Here is a 13,325-nt window from a genome sequence, read left to right on the forward strand (position 1 = left end):
CACGAAATCAAGAGAGAAAAACAAGAGAGAATTTCGAAATACCTACTGAGAGAGAAGTGCCCACACACATCACTCAGTACCTCATCATAGTTTGGAAGACTATGAAGGATCACATCCAACTGAAGGACTTTCGGGCTCAGATCTTGATTATACTCTGCTACAGACAGGAATCAAGGGTTAGAGATCTGAGTGGAAGGAGACATTAATTCCGCTGCCATCACTGTAAGTTATTCTTAACTTTTATGTGTTTAGTTCATCATTTTAGAAGTTCAATATTAGGTTGTTAAATCAACATACTTGTGAGTAGATCTAAGATCCTGGATAAATATATTTCCAACACCCCTCACTAGGCTTTGAAGCGCGATTGTCGTGGGCGGGAATGAAGCAGTCCAGCTCGCCCAGTTATCCGTCCTGGTTGAGAGTGCGGAGGCGTGCCTCCGAAATCTTGGACGGAGGACTCACCCATCTGGCGCCCAGGGCACCTTGCCTCCGATGAGGAACCGCCTCAGCAAGCTCCTCGGTGACGTAGTCGACGCATGCAACCAGGACGTCCCCGTCAGCATCAACTGGTTGCCCAGCCTCATTGTACTCTCCATAGTTAGGGGGTTCAATCTCCTCCTCTCCCTCAGCAGCGGGAGGGCTGCTCGGACGTGCCTCGTCCAGCTCCTCAACCTCCTAGATTTCAGCTTCCCCCTCACGGTCCTCCTCCATTGGGACCACCAAATCCTGTTCGGCGTCGGGCAGGGTGGCAAGCCGAGCCACCTGGGGGTCAGAAGCGTCAGCCAGACGCGTAGTTTTCTTCGTACGAGCCATCATTCTATGGCTGGGTACGGAATCAGAAGAAGAATTAGTGATAACTCTTGAGTAAAGAGTTATTTGATATCACTTTAAGCATTTTTTTTTATGTAATTGTGTGTCATTTAAGTTATGTTTGTCTCTTAATTTGTGAAAGTTTCAGTGTTTTATGTTTGTGTGTAATTTGAAGTTGTTAGTAAAAATCAATTACTCTTGTGCATAAATTGGCAAAGAAAATAGCAAGTTAGTCATGTTCTTAATTTTGCTGAAATTCTGTGAAGTTTTTGCTGCAGCAAACAGGTTAATGGCTGATGTGTTTTATTTTCTTTAGAAAAGAGTGAGTTGGCATTTCATTAAAAGAGGTGGCATTTGTGGAGATGACGTGGCAATCTAAGAGTGGTGGCTGGAGCTATTACATGGAGAGGCTAACACCATGCCATGTGTAGGGTTTATTTGGGGCAAAAAGGTACTAAACCTAGGGAGATTGAAAAAAAAGGGGGCCTCCATTTAGAGAAAAGGGGGCTGAACGAAAATAGAAGCTTGGCTGCCATTTTTCTACAGAAAAAAAAGAGAAGATTGAAAGAAGAGGAAGAAGAAGGAGGAAAGAGGAGAAGCACAACAAGATTCAACATCCATCCTTTTGGAAAACTCCTCTATTATTGTTTGCTATTTCTTTCTTCTCTCTTTTATTTTCTTTAACTTAACATTCAAACTTTATGTCTAAATTTTATCTTGTAATGGTGGTTCTCAAGTTAGCTATGAGCTAAACTTTTTAATGGTTTGAATTGTTGAAGAACCCTATGTTTAGTTGAGTAATTTTCTTATGCAAATATTTAGTAAAAATTCTCATGTTCATTCAAGTGTGTGTATTGCTAATTTCTTGATATTGTTTGGCCACCAATAGCTTGATTATTGAGTTATATTTAATTCTGGAAAGGTTAAATGTAATGGACTTAGCTTGAATGACACAAGTTCTTAATCTTTTTTAGATTAGATTTGAAATAACATAGGAATATGTTATATCCTTGTGTAACAATTGAGAACTATGCTTGAAATGGTATTCTTGAGCTTGCTTGACATAGGAATATGTTTGAACAGGTCCAAGGATTGATTGCATAAAATTTGGAAGAGTTTTGTGCACTTTAATGGAGTTCTTGTTAACCTGGGATTTTTGCTAAAGATTTGCTAACTTTTTGCTGCAGCAAAACGCACAGTTTTTGCTAAACATAGGGGGATTCAATAGTTCAAGCCTTTTACATTTCAAAAGCTTACAACTCAATTTTATTTTCATCTTGCATCCACTTTTGAGTTAATTTACTTGTTTTCTCGTTTATTTAGTTGATTCATTACTCATTTCATTTTGCTTTTTAGGCATTTTTGCTTGTTAATTAACTTTTGCAATAGAAATTTTATTTTTACAGTCCTTGTGGAGATGATACTCATTACTTATCACTGTATTACTTGTTTGTACGCGTACACTTGCGTATCTAATTTTTACACACAAGTTTTTGGCGCCGTTGCCGGGGATTGTAAATATATTTTGTTGTAATTGTCAATTAGCTTGCAATTTAGTCTATTATTTTGTACTCATTTTTGGTGACTCTTGTGCATTGGCAGGTGAAAATTTTATATGAACGAGTACCAAGAATTTGTTAATATTGATGTATATCCTATTGATCTCGAAATTGAGTGCACATTCAGAGAGAGAAGAAGAGCTCAACATAGGGCTCAAGGGGAAATAGAAATGATGGATGACCAAGGAGATGGACGACGAGCTCAAGGGGAAATGACCCCTAATAATGGTCAAAATGCAGTGATTATGGCGGATGACAGAGATCAAATCATCCGACAATACGCAGCACCTCTTTTCAATGAGCTCAATCCGGGCATTGTGAGGCCAGAAATTCAAGCTCCACAGTTTGAGTTGAAGCCAGTTATGTTCCAGATGCTTCAAACTGTGGGACAGTTTAGTGGCATACCCACCGAAGATCCTCACCTTCACCTTCGTCTATTTATGGAGGTGAGTGATTCTTTTAAATTGCCCGGAGTTACGGAGGATGCCTTGAGGTTAAAGTTGTTCCCCTATTCTTTGAGAGATCAAGCCCGAGCTTGGTTGAACTCCTTGCCTTCTGGGTCAGTCACAACTTGGCACGAATTAGCAGAGCATTTTTTGATGAAGTATTTTCCTCCCACTAAGAATGCCAAGCTCCGGAAGGAAATAACTTCCTTTCAACAATTTGAAGATGAGTCTTTGTATGAGGCATGGGAGAGGTTCAAGGAATTGTTGCGGAAATGCCCTCACCATGGTATTCCTCATTGCATCCAAATGGAACTATTTTACAACGGTCTCAATGCTCATACTCGAATGGTGGTTGATGCTTCGGCAAATGGTGCTTTACTTGCCAAGTCCTATAATGAGGCCTATGATATTATTGAGAGAATTTCCAACAACAATTATCAGTGGCCCACTACTAGAGTACCTTCGGGGAAGAAGGTTGCCAGTGTTATTGAAGTTGATGCCATTACTGCTTTATCTGCCCAAGTTGCTTCTATGTCAAATATGATCAAAAATATGAGCATGGGTCAACAAATGGGTCAACAGAATGTTTCCTCGCCTGTGGGACAACTTGAGGAGGTTTCTTGTGTTTTTTGTAGTGAGGCTCATACCTTTGACAATTGCCCATTCAATCATGCATCTGTGTTTTACATGGGAAGTTAGAATGCCTACAACCAAACATACAAGCAACACCCAAACTTGGCATACAGAAATCAAGGGGTTGGTACTAGTAATTCATCTATGCTTCCTAGATCAAACTTTCCACCTGGTTTTTCCCAACAAGCCTTTCAACAAAGACAACAACAAGGTGTCCAAACAAGTTCTCTTGAGAGTATGATGCGTGATTTCATGGCCAAGACAGAAAATTTCATGACAAGAACTGAGAGTTATATGGCGAAGAATGACGCGACGATCCAAAGTCAAGCAACCTCTATGAGAACTCTAGAAAATCAAGTTGGGCAACTAGCTAATGAGCTTCGAAATAGGCCACAAGGTACTTTGCCTAGTGATACTGAAAATCCAAGAAGAGATGGAAAAGAGCATTGCAAGGCGGTAATCTTGAGGAGTGGTAAAGTTCTGGAGTCAAATGAGGAAGAAGCTAAGGATAAAAATGAGCCCACTTCAATCCAAAGTCGAGTAGAGAAAAATGTTGAACTTTCTAATATGAAAAGGGAGCAACCTGAAGAAAATGCTGCAGCAATTCCTCATCAAAATGCAGAAGAAAAGTTACTTAGCAAGCCACCCCCACCATTTCCTCAAAGATTTAAAAAGCAGCAAGAAGATGGTCAATTCCGAAGATTTCTTGATGTTCTAAAGCAGCTCCACATCAACATACCATTAGTGGAAGCTTTGGAGCAAATGCCCAACTATGTAAAGTTTTTGAAGGACATTTTGACAAAGAAAAGGAGGCTAGGTGAGTTTGAAACAGTGGCTTTGACGGAAGGGTGTAGCGCCATGTTGAAGAGCAAAATTCCTCCTAAGTTGAAAGATCCCGGAAGTTTTACAATCCCATGTACCATTGGCGGAAGAGATGTGGGTAGAGCTTTATGTGACTTGGGAGCTAGTATTAATTTAATGCCCATGTCTATTTTCAAGAAGTTGGGAATTGGAGAAGCAAGGCCAACCACCGTCACTTTGCAATTGGCCGATCGTTCCATGGCCCATCCGGAAGGAAAAATTGAAGATGTCTTGGTGCAAGTTGATAAGTTTATTTTTCCGGCCGATTTCATCATTCTTGATTATGAGGCGGATAGAGAAGTTCCTATTATTTTGGGAAGGCCATTCCTTGCTACCGGGAGGACCTTGATTGATGTGCAAAAAGGGGAACTTACTATGCGGGTGAATGATCAACAAGTGACTTTTAATGTGTTCAATGCTATGAGGTTTCCGGATGAGATTGAGGAATGCTCTCGCATAAGTGTGATTGATTCTATTGTTGCTGAAAAATTTCACAAGGAAGCTTCGAAAGAGGAAAAGATGATAAGTTCTCTTGAAGAGCTAGAAGCTTTAAGTGAAGATGAAGAAACCAAAGTTACATGGGTAGAGTCAAAGCAGCCTTTCACTAAGTTTAGGAGGCCATTTGAATCTTTGGAGTTGTCAGAGAACAATTTCAAGCCTCCTAAGCCTTCCATTCAAGAACCACCCGAGTTGGAGTTGAAGTCGTTGCCTAGTCACTTGAAGTATGTTTATTTGGAAGATGGAGAGACCTTGCCGGTAATTATTTCTGCTATGTTGGGTGCCCAAAGAGAATGCTTGTTAGTTGATGTCTTGAAGAAATACAAAAGAGCCATTGGTTGGACCATGGCAGACATCAAGGGTATAAGTCCTTCGATTTGCATGCATAAGATTCTGTAGGAAGATTTGTGCAACCATTTTGTAGAGCAGCAACGACGGCTAAACCCCATTATGAAGGAAGTGGTTAGAAAGGAGGTAATCAAGTGGTTAGACTTTGGCATCGTTTACCCCATTTCAGACAGTTCTTGGGTAAGCCCAGTTCAATGTGTTCCAAAAAAGGGCGGAGTCACAGTGGTAGCTAATGAAAACAATGAGTTGATCCCTACAAGAACGGTGACGGGATGGCGTGTTTGTATGGACTATCGGAAGTTGAACAAGGCCACACGGAAAGAACATTTCCCGCTGCCATTCATTGATCAAATGCTTGATCGTTTGGCGGGAAAAGAATTCTATTGTTTCCTTGATGGGTATTCTGGCTATAATCAAATTGCCATAGCTCCGGAAGACCAAGAGAAAACAACATTCACTTGTCCATATGGTACATTTGCCTTTCGGAGAATGCCATTTGGGTTATGCAATGCTCCTGCCACTTTTCAAAGGTGTATGATGGTGATTTTTTCAGATATGGCGGAAAACATTCTTGAGATCTTCATGGATGACTTCTTGGTATTTGGGGAGTCTTTTGACACTTGTTTAGTTAACTTGGAGAGAGTTTTAGCAAGATGTGAAGATACAAAATTAGTTCTCAATTGGGAGAAATGCCATTTCATGGTTCAAGAAGGAATTGTTTTGGGTCATAAAGTTTCTAACAAGGGCATTGAAGTGGATAGAGCGAAAGTTGAAGTTATTGAGAAGCTGCCACCTCCTACCACTGTCAAAGGAATTCGAAGTTTTTTGGGGCATGCAGGTTTTTATAGGAGGTTTATTAAAGATTTCTCAAAAATCTCCAAGCCTCTTTGCTCTTTACTTGAGCAGAATAGATCTTTTGAGTTCACCAAAGACTGTCAGGAAGCTTTTGTGACTTTGAAAAAAGCTCTTATATCCACTCCCATTATAGTAGCTCCCGATTGGTCACTTCCTTTTGAGCTAATGTGTGATGCTAGTGATTTTGCAGTAGGTGCTGTTCTTGGTCAAAGAAGAGAGAAGGTGTTCCACTCAATTTATTATGCAAGCAGAACATTAGTTGACGCCCAATTGAACTACACTACTACAGAGAAGGAGTTATTGGCTGTGGTTTTTGCCTTTGACAAGTTTCGAGCTTACCTTGTTGGAACCAAAGTGGTGGTGTACACGGATCATTCCGCAATCAAGTATCTCATTGCCAAGAAGGATGCCAAACCGAGACTGATTCGGTTGGTGTTGCTTCTTCAAGAATTTGATTTGGAGATTCGGGATAAAAAAGGAGCTGAGAATCAAGTGGCTGATCACCTTTCTAGACTAGAAGGTGATGATGAGATAAAGAAAGTTGAGCAGCCAATTAAAGAGATGTTCCCCGATGAAGCTTTATTGATGGTGAGCTTAGTAAACCAAGACTCCACTCCTTGGTATGCTGATTTTGCCAACTACTTAGTGAGTGGAAGGACTCCATCTGATTTAAAAGGGCAACCACTCAAGAAGTTCTTCCATGATGTGAGGTCTTATTATTGGGATGAACCTTTTCTTTATAAGCAGTGTGCTGATCGTGTAATAAGGCGTTGTGTGCCACAAGAAGAGGTTCAAAACATTCTTGAGCATTGTCACTCATCACCTTATGGGGGGCATTTTGGAGGCCAAAGAACAGCTGTAAAAGTACTTCAATCGGGGTACTATTGGCCTTCCATGTTCAAGGATGCTTATGAGTTTGCTAGACGGTGTGATAGATGCCAACGGGTTGGTAATATTTCTGCCCGAAATGAGATGCCTTTGCAAGTTATTCTCGAGGTAGAGTTGTTTGATGTTTGGGGCATCGATTTCATGGGACCCTTTCCCCCATCCTTTGGAAATTTATTCAATTTGGTGGCTGTAGATTATGTGTCAAAATGGGTGGAAGCAATTGCAAGTCCCACCAATGACTCCAAGGTGGTGATGAAATTTCTACACAAGAATGTCTTCACTCGTTTTGGAACTCCAAGAGCTCTCATTAGTGATGAGGGAACTCATTTTGTTAACAAAGTGTTGGTAGCTCTTTTGGCTAAGTATAGTGTCAAGCACAAGATAGCTACGACTTACCATCCTCAAACAAATGGCCAAGCGGAGATTTCCAATCGAGAAATCAAAGGAATTTTGGAGAAAGTGGTGAATGCTACTTGAAAAGATTAGTCTCAACGGTTGGATGATGCTCTTTGGGCCTATAGAACCGCTTTCAAAACTCCTTTGGGCATGTCTCCTTACCGTTTAGTTTATGGTAAGGCTTGTCATTTGCGCGTTGAATTGGAACACAAAGCTTATTGGGCTACGAAGAAGTTGAATATGGATCTCCAAGTGGCGGGGGAAGCTCGAAAGTTACAATTGAATGAGCTTGAGGAAATGAGGTTGTTTTCGTATGAGAATGCCAAACTTTATAAAGAAAATACCAAGAAGTGGCATGACAAAAGAATTCAACCTCGAGTGTTTGAGAAAGGGCAGCGAGTTTTGCTTTTTAACTCGCGGTTGAGGTTATTTCCAGGTAAATTGAAGTCTCGTTGGTCGGGCCCATTCACCATAACCAAAGTTTATCCTCATGGAGCTGTGGATGTTTGTAATGAGCAATCCAGAAAGGAATTTAAAGTGAATGGACAGCGTCTAAAGCATTATCTTGGTGGTGAGGTCGATCGAGCAAAAACCTCAATCACTTTGGAGGATGCATGAAGCGGAAGGTGGTTGGGTTGCCTTGTGTTCGAATTGTCAATTCTATTTTTAGGCAACCCAATGTTGGAAGAAGAACAAGTATTGTAAATATTTTTTTGAAAAAAAAAAAGAAAAAAATGAAAAGAAGAAAAAAAAAGAAAAAAAAATATAGAAAAGTATGAAAGAAAAGAAAAAAAAAAAGAGAAAAAAAATGAAAAAAAAAATATTTTTATTTTATTTTATTTTTTTGGTTCATTTTTATTTTAAGTGTTTGGGTGGATTTTACACTTGGTTTGTTGTTTCAGGTGGTTTTGGAACACAATTTAGAGCCTTGAAGGTGATTTGGAAGTTTAGAGATTTTGCTAAATTTTTGATGGAATTTTGCTGCAGCATTTCTGTGAAGCACAAAAGGAATTTTGGTTCATGTGGAGAACCTCCGCCTGCTGCAGCATTTTTCTAGCAAAATTTTAGCAAAAGTGATACATGTTCAAAGAGCGCTCAACAAGATTTTTTGCTGAACTTTTGTGGAAATTTTGCTACAGCAAGCGTAATATCACTCACATTACGAGATGAAAGGTCCATATATTACATATTACTCCTATTTTACTTATATATATATTATTACTATTATTATTAAAAAAAAAAAGAAAAAAAAAGAATTTTTTTTTATATATATTAATATTATTTTTATTTTAATATATCCTATTATTACATAAAAAAAAAATTAAATTTCAAACAATTTTTCCTACCCTACCTGACTTTCCCCCCAGCCCCATCATCTCCTTCAACCTCCATCACCACTGCTTGAAGAAAAACCCCATTCAGCCGAACCCAACCCCAGAACCCGTTTGCCTCCGCCCTCCATTGCACCTTCGAACCCCAACCCAGAAAACCAACCCCCTTCTTCCTCGACCAGCCACCGTCCGACCTCCCCATCGCCCCCTGCTTCGATTTGCTCAGACCCGCACCTGCCCCAACCTCCACCATTCGACCTCCATCCCAGAAACCGACGACCCAGCCGCTTTCACCTCCGCCCCTTGCTCCATTGTTCCAGGCAAACCCGACCACAACTCTGTTCGACCCCCCTTCTCCGTTTACCTCAGGACCGAACCTCCATCTCAGCCATTGCACCGCCCCCACTCGTGAGAGCCAGCCAAACCGCACTCGACCACAACAGCCGCCCCTTGCCTTGCTCCGATTTGCCCAGACCCGAAACCCACACTCAACTTCCCCATCTCAGCAACCCAATCTTGCGCGCCATTGCTCGTTGAAATCTCTGTAAGTTTTGACAATATCTCTTGCAATATAATGAGCTTGATTAGATGCGTGCTAAATCGGAAAATTATTCTGAAATATGCTATGCTATCTTGATTCTTGTTCGTAATCGGAGCTGTCATTGGCCATGTTTGCTGAAATTTCTATTAAAGATTTGGTTTGTGGTGTTGTTGGGGTAAATCTTTTTCTCAAATGTTGTGAAGATACTCTTGTCATTGCTGCCCATTTTTGATTATGTGGGACAATTCTTGTGTTAGAAGGTTGCATTTTAAGAATTCACAGTGTTTAGAAGGTTGAATAGTTGAATGCTCTAGGACTAATTGTGCTGAATTCTAATTTTGAGCCTAGTGGGGGATATTCAAGTTGAATGGTTGTCATTGTCATTAAAATGAGTTGATATGTTGCTGAACTTGATGTGATTGATTTTGGCTAATGATGTGTTGTTGACTTGTGAACTGTGTAGCAGATATTTTCGAGTTTATTGTTGTGAGATTGCGCCATGGCAACCAACAAAGCTAAATCTCGTAAGCGTAAAGCTCCAGCCAATACCTTGCCCACACCTCCACCACAACAACCAATCCACACAATCCCACCAACCCATGCCTTGCCTTCCTCCACTACACATTCACCACCCCATACTCGTCCCCGTAAGGCCTCCTCACCTAAGCCCAAAGCTCCAACCGCAAAAACCGCTCCCTTAACCTCCAAGGGCCAACCAAAACCTAAGCGCACCACTTCCACATTTCCACCACCTAAACAGAATCCCACTACTTTTCCTAAAGCCAAAGCCGACCCCGTCCGTCATCAAGAGCGGTTTGAGATATTGCAAACCCGCAGCCAGTTGGCCGAGCGCGGCTTTCTCCCTGCCCCGGAAGCTTTACCTGCATATATTACAAATTTGATTGCGGAGCACAAGTGGGAGAAATTTTGTGCAATTCCTAGGCGTGTTGTGGCCTCGGTTGCCCCTGCATTTTGTGCTGCACTTGATCCAAAGTATCCTGATGTCGTTAGAGTGAGGGGTCTGAGTGTCCCCTTTTGTCCTGATGTGATTAACGACTTATATGGATTGACAGCTCCGCTTGAGGATGAGTTTGCTATTTGGAGGATTAACCCAGCCTCTATTCCATATGACGCCGTGCTTCGTGCTGTTGCTCACCCGGGTTCGGAATTGTCTATCTCGTCTTCCGGCCACCGCACCTTGTTACATTCATCTCTACGGCCTGAAGCGAGTGTTTGGCTTGCTTTTATCAAGTGCTCTTTGATGCCCACAACACATGACACCACAGTGAGTCAGACACGCCTCTGTTTATTGTATTGCATCCTGGCAGGCAAGAAAATGAATGTGGGCAAGATCATTTATGAGGAAATTTGGAAGTGTTTTAAGAAAAAAGGCGGCAAGTTATTTTTCCTAGCTCTCATCACTCAAATTTGCCTAGCGGGTAATGCCGCTATTGGAGACGATGAAGAACTTCTGAGAGAGCGGATCAGCATTGATTTGGTCTCGATTCAGCATGTTGCCACTCATTGCACACCCTCGACTGCACCTCCCAAACGTCACCAGCCATCTAGCAGTCAGACGACTTCCGCCAATCTTCCTCGCACTCAGCAAGAACAAATCATGAATCGCCTAGCACACCTTGAGGAGAATCAACTTACCTACTTTCGCTATGTTCAGGCGCGTGATACTGCATTAGCAAAATCTCTAAAGCGAATGGCGCCAAGGCCAATAGTTGACTTCCCAGTGTTCCCACAAGAAGTGTTTGCTCGATGGGCTGATCCAGAAACTCCGGAAGACTCTAGCGCTTCAGAGGATGACCCCGAGGGATAGACAGAGGGAGTACTTTTTCTTTCAACTTCAGTATTTATTTCGCACTTGTCTTTTCTATTTGTGTTCTTGTTTTTTCTGTTATAGTTGTTGTTGTTTGTCTTGTTGTTTTATGTTCGGGTTGTATGTTGTCTTTGTTAGTGTTGCCTAGGGGGGCTCGATGACAATGTCGTGTTTACACTTAGTTCTTGAAACTGAATGTTTTTCTTTTTGAGTTTTAAGCTGCCTGCTTTAAGTTAGCATGTTGGTTGCCCTTCGTTGTTGAAAGTTTGCCTCTCTTGATTGTGCTCATAGCTTGACTAAATGGTTTGTGTCACTAATTAGTTCGAACTAAACCTTTGTGAGAGTTTAAGCCTCTAGAATTACTTAGCAATTTTTCCTTGAGGCGAAATCCTAGACATCCCTACCCCGAGGAAGTGATATAGGCCGTGTTTGGACCGTTTGAACCTTGAAGCCTACCCTTATGAATATTTTATCTCTAGTTTTCCCCCTTGAGCTTGATATTAACATTTTCTTTTTTTTTTGGCCACTACATAGCCTAGCTAGAGATACATTCTCTTTTCACCTCACCCCAAGACGCATTGGTCTTTAATAAGATACTAATTTTTATTGCATATTTGGGAGTTGTGGGGAGCGTAGTGAGTGAGTGTCAATTGGGTGAGTATTTGCCAATTTTCTTTTTCTCTTTTTCTAAACATTGAGGACAATGTTGTTCTTTAAGTTTGGGGGGAGAGTGGTTCTCACCTTTATTGTTCTCTTGCTATCTAGCTAGTTTATGCCATTTTTATTTATTTTATATAAGTTTATTATCCTAAAAAAAAAAAGTTTGTACTTAGAAATTGTCCCCCCCTTTCTTGAAAAAAAAAAAAAACAAAGAGAGATCAAAGTCAAAAATAAGTTTGGGGGTGCCAAAAAAAAATATATATGCATGTATATATATATATATTAGCAAAGAATTAAAGCTAGTGGCAAGAGTTATATTTTGTTTGTGGGGTTTCTTTAGGAAAAAATTTATTGTGCATTGCTTAGGTCTTATAAAGATCAATGTGTTTAGGGTGGTTCGAACCGAAACTAATTTTCCTTATCCTACCTTCACCCCAGCCTATCATTACAAGCTTGGCAAAGTCCTATTGATCCTTGGAGTGGTGTGTGTCTACATTAGTGGAGAGGAAGTTGTTAGGTAACCTACGGAGGCATCATTTGAACTTGAGGACCAATGTTTAGTTTAAATGTTAGTTGATCGAAATTGTTTAGGAAAAGCTATGCTTAAAAAAAAGAGAGAGAAAGAGAGAGAGAGAGGGGCACTTAACACCTACTTTGGGCAGCGGCATTTAAACTTAAAGAATTTGGTTTAACGCTTGAGCAAGATCTTCATTCAGTTGCCTTTTGCAAAACATTATTCCTGAGAGCTATTTCCCCTAGGTGTGTGCAGTGACAAGACAAGTTGCATCCTGTTTTTGTTGAATATATTTGTTCAGTTCAGTGACTTTTGTTTTGAATTTCTGTGGGCTGTATGTTGTTCTAGTTGTTGTGGTTTTGTTCTCATCACTCGAGGACGAGCAATGTCATAAGTTTGGGGGTATTTGATAACTCTTGAGTAAAGAGTTATTTGATATTACTTTAAGCATTTTTTTATGTAATTGTGTGTCATTTAAGTTATGTTTGTCTCTTAATTTGTGAAAGTTTCAGTGTTTTATGTTTGTGTGTAATTTGAAGTTGTTAGTAAAAATCAATTACTCTTGTGCATAAATTGGCAAAGAAAATAGCAAGTTAGTCATGTTCTTAATTTTGCTGAAATTCTGTGAAGTTTTTGCTGCAGCAAACAGGTTAATGGCTGATGTGTTTTATTTTCTTTAGAAAAGAGAGAGTTGGCATTTCATTAAAAGAGGTGGCATTTGTGGAGATGACGTGGCAATCTAAGAGTGGTGGCTGGAGCTATTACATGGAGAGGCTATCAACATGCCATGTGTAGGGTTTATTTGGGGCAAAAAGGTACTAAACCCAGGGAGATTGAAAAAAAAGGGGGCCTCCATTTAGAGAAAAGGGGACTGAACGAAAATAGAAGCTTGGCTGCCATTTTTCTACAGAAAAAAAAGAGAAGATTGAAAGAAGAGGAAGAAGAAGGAGGAAAGAGGAGAAGCACAACAAGATTCAACATCCATCCTTTTGGAAAACTCCTCTATTATTGTTTGCTATTTCTTTCTTCTCTCTTTTATTTTCTTTAACTTAACATTCAAACTCGATGTCTAAATTTTATCTTGTAATGGTGGTTCTCAAGTTAGCTATGAGCTAAACTTTTTAATGGTTTGAATTGTTGAAGAACCCTATGTTTAG

The 13,325-nt window shown here is 40.4% G+C and overlaps 2 protein-coding genes and 1 non-coding gene across 3 annotated transcripts; 2 read left to right on the forward strand and 1 right to left on the reverse strand.

Annotated features, from left to right (window-relative positions):
* Positions 1-2,998: 2,998 nt before the first annotated feature.
* LOC115703440 (small nucleolar RNA R71) lies at positions 2,999-3,105 on the reverse strand. Its single transcript, XR_004009204.1, has one exon. It is a non-coding gene; the product is annotated as a small nucleolar RNA R71 (small nucleolar RNA).
* Positions 3,106-3,592: 487 nt separating this feature from the next.
* Positions 3,593-5,206, forward strand: LOC133032272 (uncharacterized). Its single transcript, XM_061106153.1, has one exon. The coding sequence runs from the start codon at positions 3,593-3,595 to the stop codon at positions 5,204-5,206; it is 1,614 nt and encodes a 537-aa protein (XP_060962136.1).
* A 2,238-nt stretch (positions 5,207-7,444) lies between these two features.
* LOC115722110 (uncharacterized) lies at positions 7,445-8,351 on the forward strand. The gene is made up of 2 exons (XM_030651235.1): positions 7,445-7,865; positions 8,197-8,351. The coding sequence occupies exons 1-2, from the start codon at positions 7,445-7,447 to the stop codon at positions 8,349-8,351; spliced, it is 576 nt and encodes a 191-aa protein (XP_030507095.1).
* Positions 8,352-13,325: the final 4,974 nt, after the last annotated feature.

Source organism: Cannabis sativa, chromosome X (assembly GCF_029168945.1).
Source record: "Cannabis sativa cultivar Pink pepper isolate KNU-18-1 chromosome X, ASM2916894v1, whole genome shotgun sequence".
Taxonomy (NCBI): Eukaryota; Viridiplantae; Streptophyta; class Magnoliopsida; order Rosales; family Cannabaceae; genus Cannabis; species Cannabis sativa.

Coding starts and splice junctions, on each gene's coding strand:
- LOC115722110 (XM_030651235.1), top strand. CDS start 7,445: ATGTCTCCTTACCGTTTAGTTTATGGTAAGGCTTGTCATTTGCGCGTT. Junction 7,866..8,196: donor TCTAAAGCATTATCTTGGTG/GTGAGGTCGATC, acceptor TTGTTGTTTCAG/GTGGTTTTGGAACACAATTT.
- LOC133032272 (XM_061106153.1), top strand. CDS start 3,593: ATGCTTCCTAGATCAAACTTTCCACCTGGTTTTTCCCAACAAGCCTTT.